General features: G+C 31.6%; 2 protein-coding genes across 3 annotated transcripts in view; one reads left to right on the top strand and one right to left on the bottom strand.

Moving 5' to 3' along the window:
- Window positions 1-3294: 3294 nt before the first annotated feature.
- LOC139526454 (adrenodoxin-like protein 1, mitochondrial) lies at window positions 3295-11717 on the bottom strand. Its single transcript, XM_071321606.1, has 6 exons — window positions 11543-11717; window positions 10111-10165; window positions 8774-8880; window positions 8099-8186; window positions 5270-5322; window positions 3295-3781 (listed from the first exon to the last, which is right to left on the bottom strand). Exons 1-6 carry the CDS (start codon window positions 11697-11699, stop codon window positions 3678-3680), a joined length of 564 nt encoding a protein of 187 aa, XP_071177707.1. The 5' UTR covers window positions 11700-11717; the 3' UTR covers window positions 3295-3677.
- Window positions 11718-11729: 12 nt separating this feature from the next.
- The window catches only part of LOC139526440 (VWFA and cache domain-containing protein 1-like), a 47213-nt gene continuing 32134 nt past the window's right edge, over window positions 11730-26808 (top strand). Inside the window, exons 1-4 of one of the 2 annotated variants that reach the window (XM_071321589.1) lie at window positions 11730-12304; window positions 23186-23248; window positions 24969-25117; window positions 25805-25911. In XM_071321589.1, coding sequence (XP_071177690.1) covers window positions 12008-12304; window positions 23186-23248; window positions 24969-25117; window positions 25805-25911 — 616 coding nt within the window. In that variant the 5' untranslated portion in view covers window positions 11730-12007. The remainder of the gene's footprint in view (window positions 12305-23185; window positions 23249-24968; window positions 25118-25804; window positions 25912-26808) is intronic. The other variant, XM_071321596.1, reaches the window with a different exon arrangement.

The raw sequence follows: 26808 nt of genomic DNA on the forward strand, positions 1-26808 counted from the left end.
CCCCCAGAATACACATTTACCCCATTTAGATGAAAGTGAATAACATGAACTTTTTCAGTACTGAACCAATATAGAATGTTTTTTCACTTTCTAGGTGTCCTTATCTTTTGCCAAACTAAATCTCCATTGACAATTACTTTACACACAAAACATACTTTTGTCTGGCCTACCAACATTGATACCATAACAAAATAAATGTGGAATATGTCCATAGAGACGCAGATGATGCCCCTGCTTGCATATAATGCTATAAATGGACATAACTCGAGAACCGTAAAAGCGCTCCCAAAACTTGAACTTAGACTGAGTTTGTGGTTAAAAGCATTATATATACTTTTCATTAAATTAAGTTGAGACAATAGAATAGAAATAAAAAAATCAGCAATTTGTTCATTTGTAAAGGGGAATAACCCTAGAATGGTAATCACAGCGCTTGTAAGCACTGAATAGTAAATATTGCTTTAATTTACCAATAGGAAGTAAAATTGAATATTGCATTGTATAATGCATTGGTTGTTGTTGATTGAACTACCATTATGGTCAACGCTGCATTGAAGACCTATTGGTGACCTTCTGCTGTTGTCTTTTCTATGGTCGAGTTGTCTCTTTGACACATTCCCAATTTACATTTTCAATTTTAAAGAAAGTAACTCCAATTTGCAAAGAAGACTTTAAATATTTCTAGAAATGGAGGGTAAAAATTGCTTTAATTTATCAGTGGAAGGCAAAATTAAACATTGCAATGTATAAAGCATTGATTGTAGTTGATTCAAATATAATCATGGATAAAGGACGACTACAATTTCAAAAATTACTTGATTGATATTTTGAGGTAAAAAAATTGTGGTAATAAGCATTGTGAATAATTTTCATAACATTTGGTTGAGGCAAACTAAAGTTGGAGAACAGAAACAAAAAATTTGGCAATTTTTCCATTTGTAAAGGGGCATTACTCTAGAATGGTAAAAGTGAGGCCACCAAAATTCAAGCTTGATCTGTATTTAGTGGTAATAAGCATTGTGTATTAGTTTTATTACATTTGGTTGAGGCAAACTAAAGTTAGAGAATGGAAACCAACTATGGGACGTACGTTCAGACAGACCAGGGTAAAACTTGATGCCCCCTCCGCTACAGCGGGTGCATAAAAATGCTACTATAGACCGTATACCTAATGGATTGGAAACATTTGAAATTGTGATTTTCTTTCCTTGTAAGAACCAATGTTTATCAAAAGTAACCACCAGTTTTTGTCTCGTCTTGCATTTAGGCGAGAAGCTAACCTGGCAGCAATGGTGTATACTATTTGTATAAAGCTTTCAGCAGAAGGTTGTACTCCATACCCTGGCTACAGATGCTGTTTGCTGCTAGAAACTAGACAACCATCAATCATATCTTGGAGATTTTTTAAATGTATTGGCCAAGAAATGTAAAATGAAGAGGACTAACAAATGGATGGGCCATTTCTATATATCTCATGATACATTTTGTGGAGAGAGCTTTGCTTTAATAGATCTTTATATGATATCCCAATGAATAAAATATGTTTAGAATCAAATCAACTATATCTGATAATCTTTTGGTATCAAAAACTAAAATGACATCAATTATTATTATTTACTTTTATTCATTGTCTTCATAGCATATAACAATCAAACATTAAACTAAAAATCAATGTCAAGTTCCCTGCAAATATGAAAACAAAATCAATCACAGAAAGTACCATTTATAGTTATAGTTATCTTTTTAGTTGGGAAAAGAAGTCTCCATTGATGTCATCAAGACATCTACATGAACATCATGTTTGTTCTTTATTAACACTTAATTATTTTTTCAATATTATGTGCTGTTTCTGGATATTAAGCAACAACCAACAACAATTAATCAATCAATCAAAGGTAATTTCATTTTAAAATATAACTTTAAATGCCTTTCCATGAGAAGGGTTTAAACTCACATTCTCAAACATACAATTCCATTATAAATAAACAAAATGTAAAAAAAATCCTGAATAATTAAAGTTAATATTTTCAGATCTCACAACAAATAAATGCTTCTTATTTCGTGAAACTATTGTTTTATCAGAAATGTAAAAATATCATAATTAAATTCAGAAAGAAATATATGGTATTTAATTCTTGATCTTGATGTGTAGGTAATCAATAAAATCAAACTTGTTTGTTTGTTAACTGAACATGAATTTGTTTTATTAGGTATGAAAAATACAAAACATTTGAACAATGAAACTGAATCTACATACATCATTAACTTAATATCTTATATTTATAGTCTAAGATTATCATTGGTGATCTCAACAAGATTGATTTTCGTGCTTATGCCAGTACGGCGAAAGTGAGAAAAGCAATCATGTTGAGATGACCAATGATAATCTGTTTATCGCTATTTTACCTATGATGACTTTGTTAATTTCATGGACAACGGCACTTGCACTCTTAGTTTCTAGCAATAATTTTGTATATCACTATTCTGTACTGAGTAAGAATTTATCAGTCAGTAAGATCAAGAGTAAATGCTTAATGAGCGATAATCAATTTTAATGCTCTGATTGTTTGTGTATATTTGGCATTCTATACTTTCTACATTGATGCAAGTCATAAGACTCATAACAGAAATGTGTTACGACAAATCTGAGTTAAAGAGTAAAAAATACTGTTTAATAAATTATGATAAAATATAAGTACTGCGATGTGCTTGTAAATTTATCAATCATTTGTTCCAAACACTAATGAAAATCTTTATTATGAGGTAGAATGAAACAGAATTAATTTCAGGATAATTTCCTCAACAATATTATCATCATTGTTCACCAAGAGCAGTTCTGGGAAAAGAAATCATTGTACAACTCTTGAACATCATCTCCAGTAAATAAAAACTATTTTCAACAATTTAATGCCCATGATGTTATGTTTATATAAATGATCCAAATATTGGCTTGGTGGTTGGTAGAATCTTCAAATAAATAACATGCAAAGAATTCCAAGAAACATATATTACATGACATGATATTCTTACAGCAGGTTCCATTGAGTGTGTAAACAAAGGTAATATCTATGATTAGCTTGCTTGTTAGCTGGACCGTGAAGTCATTGTTAGGTTAGGTAAACTACCCTACTTTAAGAGTAGACTAGTCTGACAGAAAACAAATCGATCTGTCTGTTGGACTATGGTACTTTGAAAGGAGGGTAGTATACCTGACCTAATAATGACTTCACGGTTCAGCTAACAAGCAAGCTAACCAAAAATATTACCTTTTGCTACACACTCAATGGAATCCGCTGTAATTTTATGTGAAGCACAAGCTTCCAGTGAAAAATCAACCAAGTCAAACAATGTGATTTCAAATATCTTGATATTGTCAAGTCAAATGCGATGGAATTACAATAAATAATTTCCATCCTAATAATCTGCTATTTAGTATAGAACTTCACAATGTTTTTATCACTCTCTATCTCTTTCTTGTACAAGGCCTAAAAATACAATTCAACAATAAAAAACTCATTTTATATAAAAATGTTGTTTTTCATGCTTCCTCCCTCTTGATAACATTGTCAGACTTTTCTTGGTAGAGCTCTATATAATTATAATCATTTGTATTTGGTTGAAGTGAAGGTCACACAATGATTCCAATATGAGATTAAAGCTTTGACTATCACTAGATATCAGTGAGGCTGAGGTACATGTCCATCAACATAAAAGTTCCTGGTAGCCTGTGGTAACGTTACTTCTAAACCTTCCAATTCTTTGCTTAATATTATCTGACAACCTGAAATTATAAAAAAAAATTAAGAAAAAAATCTACTGAAAATTCAGTTATCTTTTAGAAGATTTAGTTATTGCTTAGTTTGAACATATTTATCTGTAGTGGATTGGGAAACAAGTTATTACAACTTTAAATATATTAATCCCTTTCCACTTTGCTGGCACAGGTGCTGCCTTGTAGCGGCATGAGCCTGCTCCCTTTTTCAAAATCTACAAGGGTGTCTTTAACGTGTAAGAAATATTGCTTTGCAATTTATCATCCCCTTCCAACAGGCTATCATCATTTCTCTAGACCATACTCGCAAATGTTGTAAGGGAAGGCTGAAAATCAAGTCTGAAATTTTATTCCTGGAATGGGAATCGAACCAGGAACTTGCTTTAGTAGTCCAATGCGCAAACCACTACACCAAGGCTCTCCACATTACAATATTATTGCTTAAATTGTAACAAAATAGGTATCACAAAAATATTAAGAATTTGTCCATAGTACACAGATCATTTTCTATATTCAGTGGACTGTGAAAATGGGGTAAAAACTCTAATTTGGCATTAAATTAGAAAGATCATATCATAGGGAACATGTGTACTAAATTTCAAGTTGATTGGACTTCAACTTCATTAAAAACTACCTTGACAAAAAAACTTTGATCTGAAGCAGAACAGACTAATGAACAGACGAATGAATGAAAAGGGATGAACAAACAAACGGATGCCCAGACTGAAAAACATAATACCCCTACGTGGGGCATAAAAACTCACATTTAAAATTTTGATAGCATTATTTTTATGTAGTATCTAATACAAGAATTGTAAAAAATAAATTGCTCTTTTGTCCATCGCAATAATTTCATCATTTACAGTAGTATTATTAATCAGATTAGATATTTTGATGTCTGATAGTGTTAAATGTTGAACACTTCAACTCCTTTGAAAAGCTAATATGAGGCAGGCATTACCTGTAAATGGGGACGAAGTCTGTGTGAATTATTTTTTTGTAACTTAAATATTTGTTTAAAAAAAAAGAAACGGAAATACCGTAACGTTTCCGATTTTGGTTCTGTTGTTAGGGATTTAGTTGTGACGTTATTTAAATTATGACGTCATATGCAATGTAAACAAAGAACCGCTATCATCAGGTAACATTTTTTCATATCAAGGAATTATTAAAAATGAAATTAGTATTGCGCGTTCGTTCCTATTTTATTCTAGACTGATAAATATATATTTTACTCAAAGTTTCATACAAACGACACCAGAAAAAGGAAGTACATTGTACATTTCTGCGCAGGTCCGGGATTTCAAAACATGACAAAAAAAATTTAAACGATTTTGAGTTCATTAGTACAATGAAAAATTCGGGAAATTTTCCCGTATTTTTTTTTTATTGAATTTTCTACTGTAATTGGGGACTTCGTCCCCATATTAACTCTTAAATCAAATGCTTAACCTTGCAATGTTAAAGTTTTCCAATATTGTTTCAGTTTATACACACCTAATCTAGAATTCTCCTTCAAAAACACAGCCATGTCTAACATATCTTCTTCCCTGAAAAAAAATGTATTTAAATCATGAAAAAACTTATTTCTAATCAAACCTTTAACAATATATCATAGAAATTTCATCTATGCTATTGAATATTTTCCTGTAAGCTTTATAAAAATAATAATTACATTACATGCATGTTTCAGAAGAATCTGTTATTTTGATTGGATAACAACTCTTGTGCGTCATACTAAAATTCACCTTCATATCCCAATGAAGTTTAACATTCATGATGACACATGCTATCACAAAAAAAAGGGATTATTCAAAGAAATAAATGATAAAAAACAATTTTTCCTGATCATAGCGAAACAATTTAATTATAAGTATTTAATGCTTCTTTTAGTAATTTGAATTTACAAAAATAAGCATTCAATTCTTAAGTAAATCTTAAATAAAGCAATTTTCCAGCTAGGTTGTAAGTTAGTTTAAACATATTTATTTATAGTGTATTGGGAAACAAGTTTTGCAACTTATATTAATCCCTTTCCACTTAGCAGGTGCAAGTGCTGACTTGTATCGGCATAAGCCTGCTCTTTTTCGAAGTCTTTAAAGGTGTCTTTTATGTGCAAGAGATATGGCTCTCTCTTAACACGGATCAGCCATTTATCCTCCCCTTCCAATGGACTAACATCGTTTTCTCAAGACCATACTCGCATATGGTGTCAAGGGAGAGCGGAAAATTCAGTTCCTGAAATTTTCATTCTGGACCGGGAATCGAACCAGGAACCTTTGTGATCGTTTTCACAGGGTGGTCCGCCCAACCTTCCCAAAGTGCTGCCCTGTGCCCTTTTTTTTTTTTAAAAGGAAAGATTTTATACTACAAAAGAAAATCACTTTGAGTCAAACAGACTGACAAGGATGGAAAGCAAAAGTTAGCAAAAGTTAATTGAAATAAAAAAAATTAATCAGTAATAAAATACTGATTACAGAAATGAATGCTGTACAGAATAAAGAAATCATACAATCATACAGAAAAAAATAACAGTAAAATCGATCAGACGATTGTAATTTTAAAGGATCTTTAATTGATAATAAATTAAAAAAAAAAAAAATACAAATGTAAATTAATGGAGAACACAGATGCTTCTGCTTGCAAATATATGGCAAATTCTGCACTCATTCAAACCACAAAAAAGACTTAACTCAAGAACAGCCACCCAAAGATTGAACTTGATTTGTGTTAGGTGGCCATTAACATTGTGTATAAGTTTAATAACAATAATTCACAAAAACGAAAGTAAGAGTGCCAAAATGGCAAATAGAGAAATTTCTGAGGGATATAACTTTAGTTTAGAAAAGTGAAAGTGAAACCACCAAAATTCAAACTTGATCTGTATTTGGTGGTAATAAACATTGTGTATGATTTTCATAATAGAATGAAATTCATAACAGTGTAGCTATGGCCATTCATTGACTGGGGAAAATTAGGTGAACGTTCGTCTGTAATGCCCACTGCTCACGACGTACTTATCATAGAAATTTAAACTGTGAGGTCACCAAAGGTTCTAAACGCCTAAATAAAATAGTTAAAAATACTAATCAGGAATAACCTTTGTAATTTGAAAATAAATAAAAATGGCCTTCAACACGGAGTCTTGGCTCACACCGAACAGCAAGCTAAAAAGGTTAAATACTTAAAATTCTTTACTTGATTTTTTGTTATGATTTGACCATCAATTTTCCTAATATGATATCGCACGTTCTTTCAGATTATTTTTTTTACTTAATTGGCTTTAAAAGTTACAATGCATGATGTCGTCTGCTTATGTAGTTCATATGTGTTTTTCGTTTCTCGTTTGTTTTCCCGTTTGAATGGTTTTACACTAGTAGTTTTGGGGCCCTCTATAACTTGCTGTTCGGTGTGAGCCAAGGCTCCGTGTTGCAGGTCGTACCTTGACCTATAATGGTTTACTTTTATGAATTATTACTTGGGAGGAGAGTTGTCTCATTGGCACTCATACCGCATCTTCCTATATCTATCTATATCTATACATTTTTTTTCAACAAAAGAATACATCACAAGAATATAAGTTTTGTAAGAAACGTGAGAAATTGTGTTGGACTTGAAGATAAGGCAAAGTGACAAATATCTGAAAGAATGAATCGTTTTATGGTATTAAACAAAGAAATCAAATGATTTTTTAATTATCCAGAACTCTTCACAAACAAAAACCACATGTATACGCATTGAATAAATAGTAGGCCATTCTTAAATGATCACACCGTAGAAGTAGTTGTGCTCTTAATCAATGAGATATTTTGTGAATTAACCCCATCAACTTAATAGTTTTTTTTACAATGGATAAACCTATTTTTTTTTATTATTATTAAATAATATCATCTCTGAACATTATTATTCTTATAAATGACACGGTTGTATGTGATGATTATAATAAATATTTAAAACAAATTCCTTTCAATCTTTGTAAAAAGAAAGTTTCATTTTATGTATCGGAATGTGTAACAAGTGAATATTTCAATCCCCACTGGAAGGCCTCTGACAGACTGGGTGAGCATAAAATCATAGCCGTTGACAAACAAGTTACAACCTACAAACGTTTTACTGTCGACCACACTGTTATGCAATTAATTCTATTTGGTTAAGTCAATCTAAAGTAAAAGAATGGAAATTAATTTCAGGACTTATCAATGTACCAACAAACAGACAAGGGTAAAACTTAATGTCACCTCTGTCGCAGAGAGGGAACAAAAATAAGACTAAATATTCTTTTCCCAGTCAGAATACAAAAGAACCTTTATATTATGGAATACATACTCTTCTTCAGGCTCTTGTAACTTATCAAAGTAATTGTTATGAACATAAACATGACATGTTGAACAGGCTAGTGATGCTTCACAGGCTCCTGAAATAATAAACAAAATTTGATATTATACAGAGAGACTGATAAGGGTGTTATAGGTGAAGGAAAAAATAATTATCAAAATTTCCTGTCGATATGCACATCTACATTATCTAAAAAGGTTTCATGAAATTCTGTTGTGTGGTTTCAGAGGAGTTGTGATGACAAGAACAGGGCTGATTGACAGACTGACGGACAGACGGACTGGTCCAAAAACATTTACCCTTCGCAACTTTGTTGCATGCGGTGTAAACAATTATTGTTGAACAGTTTGTTCAAAATTTAAAACCATGTTGAGAATGCTTAAAATTAAAATTTGATTAATTAAAATAATCATTGAACTCACAAGAACCTCAAATATATACAATTTTTTGATAGAATACTAAATCATGGTTTTAAACGTTTTGATGATGCTTCAAACATTTAAAAAAGAAAACAAGATTGTGTTTTAATACATATATAACCAAGATTTGAGTTCAGAAAACAAAAATACCATATCCTGATAACTCAAATGATCCAACTGTTCCAACACCATTCCTAACAAAACAATACAATGGTAAAATAGAAGTATTATGATAAGTTTTATTTACCTTCCAACTCTATGTCGTATCTATGAGCTAAATACATCAGATTATCACCAACTTTTCCTCTGACAGGTTTTTTAACTCCATTTCTATCTATATAAGTAATATTTACTCTAAAAAAAAAAAGTAAAATGATGTAGCTCACCAGTTGCATTTTAAATCCTTTTTTTTTTAAATTTATTAACTTTTTTCTGATTAAACTTTTCATAGGTTGATTAATTTGTACACATTAATATAATTTGTGTGAAAATTATGATGAAGGAAATTACTTTTTTGAAATCCCCTGCTTTTTGCTCTGGTTGAGTTTTCAAGAAACGAAAGGTTAAATATCAAATGTTTTTGTTTTGTTTTATATATGTGTTAGACTCAGATGTGCCATGGGGACGCTGAAGTGCGATGGTCATGCTGAACTGTGTCTAATCCAAAGTGTGATGGTCTGTTCGCTGATGTGCGATGGTCTATTTGATGCATGATTTCTATTTTAAAAGCTATAGATGTGCAATTGTTATGAGAAGCATGTATATGTTTAAATAGCTAGTACATGTATATGAATTTACATTCATTTTGTCTATGACTGTCCTAAATAACAGTTGCATATTAAATAAGAGATCGTTCTCTTTGATTTTCTGCATGTCCATATAATTCTGCATTAACATTTTATCTTTACTTGGTTCCTTGCATGAGTTATTGGATTACCGTAATATTATTATACAGATTGTCTGTATGCAAACCTGTACATTGTAAGAGAATGTCATTGTAAGTAAAAAGGAGCTGTTTGTAGATTTTGAAAAAAAAGTTTGCTACAGAAGGTCAACTTTCCCCTATTAAGGCTATTTACCAATCTTCGCAATTTCTCTAGTACAGTTTTTAAAGTTTACAAGCCCCTAATAAACTTTATAACCCAGAAAACTGCTTCTAACATACAAATTGACATGAAAAGCATGGAAAATTAAGTTTATAATATTATCACCATCGCACTTTGGCATAGCTATCAACAAGATAGCGTCACAAAGCCACCATCACACTTCAGCGTAATCAAAAACGTACTTCAGCTTCAGACCATCGCACCTTAGTGTAACCATCACAGTTTGGAGTACCATCACGGTTCAGAGTCCTGTTTTAAGGTTTGCTGTCTCAATTTGTTTGTCAAAATGTTCCCCAAAATCTTCTTTTACTCATTGTTGTTTATATTATAATATTCTTGCATTAATCTAGTTTAGTGCTTCACTTGTGTGTGCATTGATGCTTTTATATAAATGAACATTTTTGCTTATGCAATCACCTAGCTGTTGTATGTCTAATGTGAATATTGTATATGTCCTATATGTATAATATGTACTTACACTTCATCTTCTGATTTTGGATCTTTATATTCATAATCCCCATGACGTAATGGACCTTTAATAAATATCATAAAATTTTTAACTGCTCTTTTTACACAGATTAGTTTAAGGCTACACAAATTTGTGGATGTTTAATTATTAAGGAGGAAAAAACAAAAACAAACACAATTCTATACAGTGTACATGTCATTATGTTGTAGTTCAAACTCCATCTTTAAAGCTACAAAATGTATACAACAAAACATATATTAATTTGATGCATTTTTTAAATATATATTTTATGTTATAGTTGTAATTTTTATTTGCCTATCATAATCATAAGAGAATACATATTTTGTTTATTTGAATAGAAAATTAAACTATATAAATGATTAAACGTTTTATTTCACATAAAATCATACTTCATACAATGTATGTTCAGATGTTGTTTAGTAGTTGTTATTTTTTTTTTAATTCTCAATCTTGTTGCATTTTTATTTTACATTGCATCTTCAGTTGTTATATTTTATAATTCAATTTGGACCCTCTAAAAAAGTGAATTAAAAAAATAAAATTCAAAAACTTAGAGCTTTGAGAAAATGGGTACTTCCAGGTCCTGGCTGTACCCATTTTCTCATGGAAGTACCCATCTAAGTTTTTGAATTTAATTTTTTGAATTCACTTTTTTAGGACTATTCCAAAAAATTATGATGTCCTGCAGGCATGTTTAATTTTATGCTGCATCACTTTTCATTGTAGGAAGTCGTCACAGCAACAACAAAAATAGCATGCAAAGGTCATATAGTTGTTTTGTCTATAAGTAGTTCCTGTTATCTGAACTGTAAATTCCACCTTTATAAGTTTAAACACTTCTTGTAATACTTGTAAGACGTTTCTGTCACATGACCAGTTTGTCCACAGACGTTTCAGACACAGTCGATTAGACCATACTTTTTCATATTGTTCTTATGAGTTTTAAAAGATGGTATATAAGTATAAATTAGCATTAAACAGTTCCGCAGAACCCAGTGTCTCGGCTACTCTTGCTGTTAATCATATTTTGAAAACTATAAACACAGAGGGAATGTTATGTTTCCAAGAAGAATAACTATCTTATGATCATAAACAAGCCTCCTTCCAATTTTGGTAGGAATCTGGTTCTTTTGTAACATTAAAATATGTTTGAATTAAATAGATAATCGATACAGACTTCACCCCCTCATATTATTTCTTAATGTAAAAACAATCCTATTTCTCATTTCTAAATAAATATGAGGCTTTATAACAAGTCAAAAATGACTGAAACGACTTTACAAAGTTTGGCCAAACTGGAAAAGATATTACCGATACAGCATGTGGACGAAACGTCTTGAGCATCGCCTGTAATTACTTATCTTAAAAAGTAAAAACTGCCTTGATAACATGATTATGCAACACTCAGAGCTTAATTTACCTGCACTGACATGAAAATGTCTCGAAATTTTTGGAGTGGTTGTCATTTTTGTCTGTTCTGTTAATTTAAATATTGAAGGAACTCTTTGAGATTGCGCGATCTTGAAGCATTTGCTACAAAATCTTTTAGAAAAAAACTGCAACATGGGGGCTGACATATTGGACAACTAGTTTCTATTTTTTCACTTATTTTCGGATTTTACGAAACTTCCGGCTGTTTTGTGTATTGCTGTAGCTTTACATATTAGCATGCAAGATTGGTGATGACAAAAAAAGCGATACACTCCAATACACTTTATTGATATTTTGCATTATGCTAGGGAATTTAGTGCTGTTTAGTTATGGATATGAAACTTAAGTGAATTTTCCAAAGGACGAGTGTAATAAGAATCTGTTTGGATTTCAGAAATGTTGACAGATGACCATTCAAATAGTCTGTTGAAAGGTCAACAAGATCTTTTTCAACATGGCGACCTGTAATCAAAATAGAATTTTAGTTTGTCTTTGTATTTTTATAACAGCCAATTTGACGTTTGTCAGATCTGATAGTACTAAAAAACGTGATGTGTACAATTATAATGATAAACTTGAACAGGAGGCTTTCAAAGCACTATTCTCTGCTGGTGGATATTTCTCTGACACAAGGCAAGAACCAGTTGACCCTAAAATTTTAGGTGGAATAAGAATTCAGATAGAAGCTTTGAAGTTGTGGTCTCAATTAAGACAAACAGCAAATGTTGAATTAGGGATTCCGCAAATGCAGGTAGGCTACATGTATTTGAAAAAAAGTCTTGAGATCCTGTAATTAAAAGCTTCTTACATGAACATGTATAAATATTTTTTTCTTAGAATGATAAATGAACATGAATGACTTGTCTGAGTTGTCCCTAGTGTACGAAACTGGTTGACAGGTCCGTTCACCCAGATTAAACATGTTCGCCCTGAAACTGATCGCAATGAGTTCATTCACCTCTAGAGGAGGGTGGTAATGCCCTTTTACGTCGGGCGTCAAACAGTTATTTTCGGCTACCATTAGCGTCAAATTGGTAAAATTTTACTGTGATTCGTCAAAGGTCTCAAATAATTATCATTACTGTTATTTTGGAAAAAAATTAACTTCGTTCATCAAAATCATTTCGTCTTAAAGAAAGTGTACATTTTATTGTCATGCACTAAAAATGACCGTTAATGTCATTTGGCAAGAATTTTTATGGTTATACGTCATGAAAGTACCCCCAATACTACCATTATAAAGTCTGCTCGCGCTGGATTCCTTCTCACTACTTTTATTAATGAAATATTAATATTATGGGTATTACAGTTAAATAAACCTTATTCAGATTTTTATATGGTATGAATTCTTGAAAATTCACAAAACACATGGAAATAACTAAAAGTTGGCTTGTTTTGGCGCATTAATATGTCATAATAATAGTTCTCACTGATCACTGTAATTAAATTATTTGGTTGCAGCAATTCCAATATTTGGCAAATTTTCAAAAAAACTCCAATATATTCTGTTCCAATAATAAACATTAATATGCAACTAGACAACAGTAAAAAAAAAAAGAGCAAATGAAACCTGGGCAAACCGGTACATTTATTTTGGTGAACAGGTACTAGGACGAGCCTGAATCAGGGTGAACAATAAAATTGAGAATGGAAATGGGGAATGTGCCAAAGAGACAACAACCCGACCATAGAGCAGACAACAGCAGAAAGTCACCAACAGGTCTTCAATGCAACAAGAAATTCTCGCACCCGGAGGCGTCCTTCAGCTGGCCCCTAAACAAATATATACTGGTTCAGTGATAATGAACACCATACTAAACTCCAAATTGTACACAAGAAACTAAGACCTAAAATGATACAAGACTAACAAAGGCCAGAGGCTCCTGACTTGGGACAGGCGCAAAAATGTGGCGGGGTTAAACATGTTTGTGAGATCTCAACCCTCCCCCTATACCTCTAGCCAATGCAGAAAAGTAAACACATAACAATACGCACATTAAAATTCAGTTCAAGAGAAGTCCGAGTCTGATGTCAGAAGATGTAACCAAAGAAAATAAACAAAATGACAATAATACATAAATAACAACAGACTACTAGCAGTTAACTGACATGTGTTCATGAATCTGTGTCTGTTCGCTCAAAATCTAGTCAGCTCTCATTGCCTCAAAATTACGTTCCACTCTTTTTCTTACGCACCCTAGACCAAAAATGAAATATCTGAAGCATCTTTCAACCCACTGAGTGCACCTTGATTGGCTTTGTGTTTTACCTCTGTTCCTGTTTAAAGGATAAAATCTTTGAGTAAAAATGGTCTGAATCGTGCTTTAAAATCAATCTATTTTGTCTTTGACTTTGAACAGGTTGGGCACAAGTCAGAAAATGTTGGATACATGATTTCTCTGCTTTCACCTCTTGTGTAAACAAAACCAGTTTAAATGTGTTTTTATTTTTCAATTTATGGCATGAAATTTACAAAAGGGCACGTTTTACGTTATAACTGCATCAGTTGAATTTGTAAATACTAAAAGTATTCTAGGAACAACAAAACATAAAAGTGAAGCCTTGTTTTTTCTAGAACTCGAAAAAACATGCAAATCTTTTGTTTACGAATTAATTGACCAAGCTGCATGATCCAGGTGCAACTGAACATAACTGAATAATGTTCATTGCTATTGAAAATTTTTATGCCCCACCTACGATAGTAGAGGGGCATTATGTTTTCTGGTCTGTGCCTCTGTTCGTTCGTCCGTCTGTGCGTCCGTTCGCTTCAGGTTAAAGTTTTTGGTCGAGGTAGTTTTTGATGAAGCTGAAGTCCAATCAACTTGAAACTTGATACACATGTTCCCCATGATATGATCTTTCTAATTTTAATGCCAAATTATAGTTTTGACCCCAATTTCATGGTCCACTGAACATAGAAAATGATAGTGCGAGTGGGGCATCCGTGTACTATGGACACATTCTTGTTATTCATTAAATTTTATTTCCCAAGTCATTAACATATCTTTTCATGTTTGATGATTGGTACGAATTGGTAAACAGGAATTGTTTTTTTGTGAGTTATGCATCAAATTAGACTTGAAATAAGCTTGATTTTTAGCTCACATGGGCCGAAGGGCCAAGTTAGCTTATGCCATCACTTGGCGTCTATCGTCTGTCGTCGTAAACTATTTCAAGAATCTTCTCCTCTGAAACTACTAGGCCAAATACTTCCAAACTTTAACTGAATGTTCCTTAGGGTATCTAGTTTATAAATTGTACCCGAAGTTTTGATCTATCAACAAACATGGTCGCCATTGCTAAAAATAAAACATAGGGGTCAAATACAGTTTTTGGCTTATAACTCAAAAACCAAGCATTTAGAGCAAATCTGACATGGGGTAAGATGTTCATTAGGTCAAGATCTATCAGCCCTGAAATTTTCAGATGAATCAAACAACCCATTGTTGGGTTGCTGCCACTTAATTGGTAATTTTAAGGAAATTTTGCAGTTTTTGGTCATTATCTTGAATATTATTATAGATAAAGATAAACTGTAAACAGCAAAAATGTATACTGTTTTTCTTTAGTATTTTGTGAATTATAGTCATGAATATGATATTGTCATGATGACCAAAGGCCAAGTTCATTCATCTTAGACTAAGACTAAATTGACTTGTAAAAGAAAGGGAATATCAAACTTGTTACAATTACATGTTTATTCCCACAACAATGCAGTCTGTACTAAAATCAATTCTGACTTGAGCTTTTACACTATGTTTCCCACTGTGCTAGGCAATACTCATAAAACCCAGGTTTTTGCTAACCCAATACAATGTACAAATAAGCTCTTCTAAGATTGTGATTAGAAATAAATATTACCAGGAATAAACTAATCGAATATGATCAAATTCTGATTTATTTAATACAAACATAAATAAATTTCTAAAACGTAAATAAAATTACTGTAAATTCAGAAATGATCAAGTGCACTAATTATTGTGATTTTGTCATATAAGATTCAAATGCGATTTAAATTAGGCCGAGAAAAAAAAGATCCGTGTTTCCGGTAACCCGACCGACCCTGTTTTTTTAGCCCCGACCCTAACTTTTTTATTGGATCTTCAAAAAAAATAAAAAAAAAATTTATCAACCGACCCTGTTTTTGACACAGGCTTCTGATAGATGACATAATATTTTTTCTCTCTTGCTTCCTCTTGCATAGAAAGCCAGTAAAACATTTTATTAATGTCAAAAGGTATTCCAAATAGGTTAAAATCCAAGAAATTTGCACAGCAGGTGCTTCAAAAACATTGCAAATGGCACACTTCCGGTTTTTGAAACTAATTACGGATCCGGACTTGGAAAAAACATGAAAATTTTCCGGATTTCATTTACGATGTCAAAAAAAAAAAAAAAAAAAAAAAAAAAAGAATTCCGACCTACCGACCCTATTTTTCAAAATGATGTTACCGGAAACACATATCTTTTTTTTTTAGGCCTTATTGCGATATTGAGAAATATCCATTTTTATTTACATGTATATAAAATATTTCAAAATGCAAGTTTAAATTATTGTGATTATAACCCTGTCATAATTTTCGCAATAATAGAAATTAAACATTGCAACAATTTCTGAATTAACAGTATTCAGAATCAGTGGGTCGGGCGCCTATGTCAAACAAATGAAATTTAATTTTTGGCCTTAGCTATTGATACAAAAAAATGTAGACTCGAGATATTCTTTTCTTAAATGGGCTTCACCAAAATCCAGTGTTTTCCTTTTTTCACTAAGGTAAGGTGGGTGTTTTAAAAAAATAACTTGCAACCGGGTGGTTTTTTTTTTAAATGTCCAACCTTTTTTAATTTACTGTGGGTGCACGTGGGGGTCACAGAAATAAAGATTAGTATAATATTCACATTTTATGGAGTTGAACAAACATAAATAGAAGTATAGTCATATTAATTGTTAGCTGCGGAACCGTAGCTCTTAGGTCCTTATGTTATTTTTTGACTATTTGCGGATCTATGGTCCGCAAATAGTAAAAAAATAACATAAGGACCTAAGAGCTACGGTTCCGCAAATAGTAAAAAAATAACATAAGGACCTAAGAGCTACGGTTCCGCAGCTAATTAATTGTCAAATATTCTTTGATTTTATTTTTTCAAAAATGTATCTCTTTTATCTCTTCTTTCATTTACAATTTTATGCATCAGCATGGATTTAAGGCCTTTTGATCCAGGTTTCTGTTCTGTTTCTTGCTTTTGTGCCTAATTTTTGGCACACAGAACAGTAGTATCCTTCCTCTGTGACTATAAGTCATTTGAAGTCTTGCTCATATTTGTCTTCACTTGCGTGTCTTTTCCGTTGTTTGGTTGATTTTTGTTCAATTTCCACAACTTCAACATTACTATCAATTTTATTTAACTTATTTGGTCTAGTATTTTCTTTATCATCATCGTCATCTTCCTTTCTTTTCCCCCGATTGATTAATGAAAACATTGAAATTTGACGATTGGACGCCATCTTTGTCAATGAAAACAAGGCGGGATTAGTATTCAAATTTTAACGGTACGGAACCGAAAAAAATCCGGATTTTGAAAAAAAAAAGCCGACTTCCTCCTAAAATCGAAAGGTGGTCGGCTTTTGAAAAGAAGGTGGTCGGCACACCCGGCTTAAATGCCGAATGGAAAACACTGAAATCTAACAAAATTTTGCAATATTATCAGACTCATTCAAGTAAATTAATACTGAAAACCCTTAGTGTATGCATGCCAATTTGTCAAATCTTCTAGTTCAGAACTTATTTTAGATGTCTATAATAAAAAAAATATGTATATCAGCATTGTTTTGCACACAACTAAAGTTTGTTAATGTTAAACATGAACATTTAGTAGCTTTGAGTGTGTTCTTTTTACATGTACATGTATATATTTTGTGTTGTCAACACTACACACAAAAAAATGTAAAATGTACCACAAGGGTTAAAGATTCTGGTGCAATATTCCAGTAATGATATACATGTACTGTATCAAGAGGAATCATTAATCTTGTAAAAATTTAAACAGCGTTTAACATGCAAATGGGTATGCCAGATTTTTTGGGGGGTTTTTCCAGTTTGGAAGATACATGAACACCTGAAAAAACTTCCAAGTAAATACAAATTAAACAGCAATATAGGAAAGGTGTACTGACATAAGAGTACAAAAATACAAATTAAAACTTAATAACTAAGGGCTCCAGCAGAAATCTGAGGGGGAAAAGGACCATCACAACATGAGTACAACGAAGAGGCTGTGATACCTAAAATCTTGATGATGTTTTATCAGGTTTATAATAACTTTAAATATAATGTATTTCATCAGTTTTTGATTCTGAAAAATTTACCTGCTGACACAATTTTCACTAAAAAATTATAAAATCAGATTTTGTCCTAAATTGTAAAAGTAATTTTTTTCTATGAATAATTTACATGTTCATAGTTGAAGTTGCAATATAGCTGTGAACAGCTTTCTGTCTCCAATAATTTATAATTTTCATGTAATTTATTCTAAAGTCTTGGTTAAAATAAATTGTTAAATTGTTTTATCCTGCAAACAGCCAATGCAACTATTGTACAAATAACAGGTTCACAATTAAATGTTTGCCTTATTTGTACAAATAAAGTCAACTGTTACCCCACTTTCATGTTGAGCTAGTGGTACTGTGGATATTTCTTTTTGTGTAACATTTCATTTTGGGGTCCTCTTCATGGGCTGCATTTAAACTACAAAAAATGTACATGTAATATGTAGATTTCTTTAAAAATTAGAGACAAAAGATTTGGAGTTCAGCAACTAAAGTTTCATGCATTTACACAATGTATATATGCATATTGGCACATCTTATTTCTATGGAAATTATAATGCCCCACCTTAGTCATAGTAGAATTTTAAGCTATTGCTTTAATAGTGATATACATTTACATGTATGAAAATGCATAATATCAAAGATTCAAAATTGATTAAGTGCAATTATTTCAAAGGAAAGACAACCATAGATCTCTCTTGTATCTTGTTTAAAAGAGAAAACCCTCAACACCAAAATTTATTGTTCTGTTTCGATAAAGCACATCAAAAGGAAATTTAGTACTTAAAAAAAAAAATCAGGGTTGGAATATAAACATGTATAAACAGCAATATCTGCATCTGCGTGTACAAATGTAGGCCGAAATAAGTTTGTGGAAAATGTTTTATTGTTTTATAATAATTTAAAGATTAAACTATCTTTCAAGCTGAATAAATTCTGAAATACAGTGAAATATAACTTTTACAAAACAAATGATCAATCAACAAATTACCACTGAATTGTGCAAGAAAAGTTTGATATTTTTCCTTGAATAAAGATACTTGTGTGGTAACAGTTTTTTGTTCAATCAGAAATTGTTACAGTAAATGTATGCAAGTATCTATTTTCATATAGTTTCTTATCAGACTTCAAAAACTTTGTGAACAAGGTTTGTTTTTAATGTACCAGAGGATTTGTTTACATTTTCCTCCAAGCATACAGACCAACTATTTGCTTTAGGTTGATTTAGGAAGTTTGATCCAATAAAGTTCTTTGAAAGATAAAGACTCTCAACAAATGCTAGACAATATCAAACATATAAATTTGACATATGGATGTGAAATTTCTTTTAAACTTGTTAAATTAAAACCTTTAAAGATCTTTCTATCTTTGATGTTCTAAGTTTACACTGAATCAAATATTAGAACAGGACAAAATGTCAATAATTTCGCTTTATAATATTAGTCTACATTGTATTTTAATATGCATTTGCACCTAAAAATCTATATATGAATAAAATGTTCATGTAGCAAGTTGCAAGCACATGAAAAGGATTTGTGAATAAATTAAACTAAAATTTTGATCAACTAAAAGATAACATTCAGGGTTGTTATTATCTTTAGTTTTCATTTTCCTTGTGAATTTTTAACAGTTAAATACAATCACGGCAGTGTTCTGTTGGTGAATGTACATGTTGGTACATCATTGATTATGTCAGCTGCAATAACAAAGCCTATTTGGTCCATTTTAACTAAAAGTTTACACAAAATATGACCCTGATGACAATCCAGAGACCTAAAGTTTCTTTCCGTTAAAGTGTGGATTTATTACAATTGGAGAATTATTGCTGATGATCTAAACGCCATACACATGTTACTTGGCTGCAGCAATTAATAAAAGTAGAAAAGGGAGTCTGGACAATATAAGACCCTTATTTGATATAATTATAGTGCTAATTTAGAAATGACAATAAGGGATCTGAAATCTGTCTTAAAAATACTGAAGTAATTATATATTAATAAATGTTTAGAAAATAAAAACGTCATTCATATTTTTCATATGATCATGACAACAAACCCAGTCTGCACCATTAGCCACTAGTCCGATGCCTCAGACTAGTAAATATTGATGCAGACTAGTTAGTGAAAATTTTCAAAATTTTATATAGTCGTATTGGGCCAAGTTTTGATATTTAGTTTTCGGACTAGTAGATGAAAAAGATTTGGCGCAGACTGTTTCAAACCATTAAAACATTTGTGTATTTTGTATATTTTGTTCAATTTCTTGATTTTCCTTGTTTAACATCAACTCCCTTAAAGTACATGTATATTTGGGATTGTAAACATATACATGCATGAGCACCAAGGAAAGAACTTTATATTTTGTAAGATTATGTAAATAGTTGTAATAAACCTCTTAGATTATTTTGTTGTTCCCTTTGTCCTGGCTACAAACTTTGATATTAACATGTTATTATTACAAATATGCATGCAACACATGTTTGCTGGATGTTAAACAGTTTTGTAGTAACTTAGCAATTTTTTTTATTTTTTTTTGGCCATCATAATAATTGTGATTTTGAAATGTCTAGCACGCAGTTAAGAAAGATAAAAAACTAAACTGAAGTAGGCCAATTGTCTTAAAAATTGTTTAAATACTACAATAATTTATAATGTGTCCTCTATTGGAATTTTGAAACAAAATGTTTAACAGGTGTCAATTGATATGTGTAACAAGAAAGTTATAGTTTTTATGCCCCATTTATGGGCATTATGTTTTCTGGACTGTGCATCCCTTTGATTGTCTGTTTGTCCCGCTTCAGGTTAAAGTTTTTGATTGAGGCAGTTATTGATGAAGTTCAAGTCCAATCAACTTGAACTTAGTACACATGTTTCCTATGATATGATCTTTCTAATTTTAATGCCAAATTAGAGTTTTTATTCCATTTTCATGGTCAACTGAACATAGAAAATTATAGTGCGGATGGGGCATCCGTGTAATAGGGACACATTCTTGTTTGACCTATTGTTAACTGATTTTTATACGACCGCAAATTTTGAAAAAATTTTCGTCGTATATTGCTATCACGTTGGCGTCTGCGTCGTCGTCGTCGTCCGGCGTCCAAATACTTTTAGTTTTCGCACTCTAACTTTAGTAAAAGTGAATAGAAATCTATGAAATTTTAACACAAGGTTTATGACCATAAAAGGAAGGTTGGTATTGATTTTGGGAGTTTTGGTCCCAACATTTTAGGAATAAGGGGCCAAAAAGGGCCCAAATAAGCATTTTCTTGGTTTTCGCACCATAACTTTAGTTTAAGTTAATAGAAATCTATGAAATTTTGACACAAGGTTTATGACCACAAAAGAAAGATTGGGATTGATTTTGGGAGTTTTGGTTTCAATAGTTTAGGAATAAGGGGCCAATAAAGGGCCCAAATAAGCATTTTTCTTGGTTTTTGCACAATAACCTTAGGTTAAGTAAATGGAAATCTATGAAATTTAAACACAATGTTTATGACCACAAAAGGAAGGTTGGTATTTATTTTGGGAGTTTAGGACCCAACAGATTAGGAATTAGGGGCCAAAAAGGGACCCAAATAAGCATTTTTCTTGGTTTTCGCACTATAATGTTAGTATAAGTAAATACAAATCTATGAAATTTAAACACAAGGCTTATGACCATAAAAGGAAGGTTGGTATTGATTTTGGGAGTTTTGGTCCCAACAGTTTAGGAAAAAGGGGCCCAAAGGGTCCAAAATTAAACTTTGTTTGATTTCATCAAAATTGAATAATTGGGGTTCTTTGATATGCCGAATCTAACTGTATATGTAGATTCTCAACTTTTGGTCCCGTTTTCAAATTGGTCTACATTAAGGTCCAAAGGGTCCAAAATTAAACTTAGTTTGATTTTGACAAAAAATGAATCGGTTGGGTTCTTTGATATGTTGAATCTAAAAATGTACTTAGATTCTTGATTATTGAAGTTTTTTTGGTCCAGTTTTCAAATTGGTCTACATTAAGGTCCAAAGGGTCCAAAATTAAACTTTGTTTGATTTCATCAAAAATTGAATCCTTGGGGTTCTTTGATATGCCAAATCTAACTGTGTATGTAGATTCTTCATTTTTGGTCCTGTTTTCAAATTTCAAATTCTACATTAAAGTCCAAAGGGTCCAAAATTAAACTAAGTTTGATTTTAACAAAAATTGAATTCTTGGGCCTCTTTGATATGCTGAATCTAAACATGTACTTAGATTTTTGATTATGGGCCCAGTTTTCAAGTTGGTCCAAATCAGGATCTAAAATTATTATATTAAGTATTGTGCAATAGCAAGTCTTTTCAATTGCACAGTATTGTGCAATGGCAAGAAATATCTAATTGCACAATATTGTGAAATAGCAAATTTTTTTTTAATTAGAGTTATCTTTCTTTGTCCAGAATAGTAAGCAAGAAATATCCTATTTGTGCAATAGCAAGAATTTTTTTTAATTGGAGTTATCTTTCTTTGTCCAGAATCAACTTAAATCTTTGTTATATACAATATACAATGTATATACACTTTTTACTACCAACTGATAAATTTAAATAATCTTTACCATTCAGTGATAACAAGCAGTTTTTTTACATCTTAATATTTTATGATGTATTTAAATGAGTAGTTATTGTTGCAAACTCCATTAGAAATTTGAATTGATATCAGTTTTGAAAAAGGGAAACGGGGATGTGAAAAAAAAGGGGGGGGGGTTAAATTTTTCTCATTTCAGATTTCATAAATAAAAAGAAAATTTCTTCAAACATTTTTTTGAGAGGATTAATATTCAACAGCATAGTGATTTGCTCAAAGGCAAAAAAAACCTTTTAAGTTCATTAGACCACATTCATTCTGTGTCAGAAACCTACAAAAATGTATGCTGTGTCAACTATTTAATTTTAGATTTAAAAAGTTTGAAGAAGAAATCTTTAATTGATTTGTAAAATCTTGGCATTTGTTTTGTGTAAAAAAAAACCATGTAATGTCAAAAATTTGATCACAATCCAAATTCAGAGCTGTATCATGCTTGAATGTTTTGTCCATACTTGCCCCAACTGTTCAGGGTTCGACCTCTGCGGTCGTATAAAGCTGCGCCCTGCGGAGCACCTGGTTTAATGATTTTATTGCTTGGATTTATATGGTTCTAATGATTTTCATGGATGCCGCCCAAAATAATGTTTATACAGATTTACATCTGTAATGTTTAACCATAGGTTGGGGTCAGTGGTTGATGTTATATTCAGAATCTAGTTGTAGGTAGACAGTTACTTTTCATATTTTCTTTTTTTTACAGTCAATTTATGATTCACTTCCATACAAGAAAAAGAAGACAAATTCACAAGATGTAGTAGAAAGGGTAAATATTTAACATATTACTGAATAATACTGATTCAATCAGGGTTGGCAAAAACCCGGGTTTTATGAGTATTGCCCAGCCCAGTGGGAAATACTGGGAAAACCCGGGTTTTACTGGGTTTTACTGGGTAATACTGGGCAATACTGGGTAATATAGAATACTGGCCTGAATTTTATAGAGGATTCATTTATCAAACACAAATGCAATACATTTAAGATATATATAAACCTATTTTTATTTATAACTACATGTACGTTTACTTGTTTGAGAGTCCTATAAGACATACATGTACAAATGTTCTTGTAAGAGTATACTATACATTTGAGAAAGAATTATTCTAACAACTCTGAGATTTTTGTTTTCAACTATATATAGCCAATATAAAGAATTGACCAATTACATGTAATAAAAATTACTTTGAAATAATTTATAATATGTACAAATGTACATAACTAATTAATAAGTAATTATTCAGATTTGAACATATATGTTTATATAACAAGAATCAGCCTTTTCATTTCTATAAGAGTTAATGACAAGACCCTGTAGGGTGTTTATTTAGCAATCATGATTGCATATATAGCAATTTAATTTACAATCCACATAAACACTGCAATAAAATGTTTAGATTATTGAAACAATAATTGGAAATTAACAAGGAATCCTAAAATGTGCAAAATCTTGTATTTTGCCAAAAGGAAATTTATGTAGAGAAGAGAATGAAATTGAATTTTTTATCTTCTAGAAATGACTCTCAATGGTTATCTGTATAAAATGTATATATTTAGCTATAATACTATGAAACTACAACAAGTCTTTACTATTTATTGTTGAAATAAGCTTAATAAATCATATTGCCCAGTATTGCCCAGTATTACCCATTTCTGGGAGTATTGCCCAGCCCGGGAATACCCGGGTTTTCCCGCCCAGTAAAACCCGGGCGGGTTATACTTTGCCAACCCTGGATTCAATGGGGAAAAGTTAGTTACGTTTTCACACATAATTCTGGTTCAATGGGGAAAAGTTAATTACAATGTACCTTTTCACACACAATTCTTACATGTAATGCTATTTAATTTCCCCCTTATGTACCATGATTTGGAAAATAGAATTGTAGTAGAAGATTTGATGAAATGATTTTATGGTTACAAATTGAGTACTGCCTGTGTCAGTGAAGCCTGATAAGGATATTTGCTATCATCAAATGCAAAACATAGCTTGCAAGCCAACCTGTCTTGATCTACAAGCATTAGGAAATTAGCTCTAAATTCATTTTCATTTTTCATTGATCAGCATAAAAATTTATTGATTTAATTGAAAACAAAGACTAGAAGCAATAGGTCAGCTAGTTTTGGTCCTGGGAATTATTGTTATTTCAATGTCTCTTTGACCTTGACCTTATAATCAAAGTTCATCAATTTACAATTTTTATGGTGAAACATTTAATTATTCTTTTAGTTAGACATAACATTCACTGCTCTCAGACTATTTGTCTCCTTTTATTCCAATACTTGTTACAATGTATGAAATAATATAAATTCATTAAAATGTCATATTTGCCACAATTTTAGATTAGAGCTCTGTAAATTCAGGAAAACATCAATATTGAAGTAATTGCCTTCCTTAAGAATTTCATCAAAGAGTCCTAGAAAGTTTTGAACATGCTAATTGAAAATTATCTTTGCTCCTGAAATAATTACATGTATAATTTGTTTTTCAGATTGCAAATAGGTTAAAAGAAAGATTTTCAGAATATTTCAAAGTGTTAAAAACGAATAAAGTTACTGTGCAAACACTGTACCAGTTTCATGTAAAACAACCAATAACTAAAATCTTTGGATGTTGTGATTTACAGTTTACTCAATTACAGTAAGTACTCATTATCATTTGGTCATCAGCTTACATAGTCAGCCAGTCAAAACTTTTTTGCCAAATCTAGGCGCTTTTCGTGACAGCAAATTTATTTAAAAAGCATGAAAGTGTAGTTTGGATAAAACAATAACCACTTTATATTAAAATGGAATATGTAGATTTTCACTTGTTATACTTTATTTTTACCAAAGTGGTCTAATTTTCAAAGTCTACATGTACTTTAATGTTATTTTTCTATGTACATTGTATTCGTTAGACTGTTTCATTGTAATCTATGATGAGCTGTACTTGTTATGTTCAATCAAAGCATTACTGTTCAGAATTGGGTTGGGGTCCCTGTCTTAATTGTTAGAATCTGTTTCCATTTATTTGATAATGACATTTTTGAGTGGTGGGGAATTTCTTTTGTAAGGTAAAAATGTTGTTCACAGGCAAAACCAAAGAATTTTCAATACTTCTGAGTACAACTTCTGTTTTGGACCTCATGTTCTTCCAGTCTAATCATTATATCAAAAAAAGAAATTCTTTTAATTTTAAACAGATTGACTGATTTCTTTAAAAACCGTCAAATATATAAATGTCACATATCCTTTCATTCATGAAGATATTTTACTACATTGTAAGTGAACCTAAGTTTGCAAGTAAAATATAGCATTTGTTTTAAACTAAATTGCTTTATTTCAGTTCACTTCCACAGTATGGATGTAAAGTGGCAACAAAAACCAGTTGTGACCTGTTCCCAGAAAATCTCAAGAAGGGTTCTTTTAATCCAGGAAGGAATCTCACAGAAGGTATGGTCATCTTGTTATTTAAGGTCTCACAGAAGGTATGGTCATCTTGTTATTTAAGGTCTCACAGAAGGTATGGTCATCTTGTTATTTAAGGTCTCACAGAAGGTATGGTCATCTTGTTATTTAAGGTCTCACAGAAGGTATGGTCATCTTGTTATTTAAGATATTTTAACTTCCAATGTTTGTTATTGTGATCATCTTACTATACCTCTGAAAGGCTTAGATAAGACACAAGTGGGACGGGAAGATGATAGAAAAAAAGTCTCTCTTTTGCCACGAAAACAATCCAAAATATAAAGTAAGTTGTTTGTCAATGTTTTAGTCAATGACTATAAAAGCCAACATTACAGACAGTAACAAGTTTAATTAGACAATGTATATATTAGATGACCAATTTAGTGATGCAGTGCTTATTCCACTATCTGAAATGCCAATCACTAGCCAGTCAACACTGAGGTTGTGAGTTTGAACCTTGCTCCAGTGGGTGCACTTGACTCCAATCTTAGAGTGCATTTGTTTCTAACCCGAAATTTTGTCATCGATGACTATCGTTTAGTAAACGTTAAGCTGCTAGAAATAAATACATCGTTTAATAAACTTTATCGACCCCGCGTAGTCAGACAGAAATAGATTACACTCAGGCACTGTAAACAAACAGGTAAAAGTACGGGAAATAAATAACCAGGACTTTGCGAAAACAACACGTGCTCGTAAATATTTAAACGACAGATGCAGAAACAAATTTATTGTTTACACGTCTCGACGATAAACGACTACGCGACTATTTTGTGTGTGCATCTTTTATGTGAACGATGTCAACGTTGACCAACAAATGTAAGAAACAAATGGATTAAACAACTACGCGCGTAATCGTTTAACTCATTTAGGTTAGAAACA

The sequence above is a fragment of the Mytilus edulis genome, chromosome 1, assembly GCF_963676685.1.
Source record: "Mytilus edulis chromosome 1, xbMytEdul2.2, whole genome shotgun sequence".
Taxonomy (NCBI): domain Eukaryota; kingdom Metazoa; phylum Mollusca; class Bivalvia; order Mytilida; family Mytilidae; genus Mytilus; species Mytilus edulis.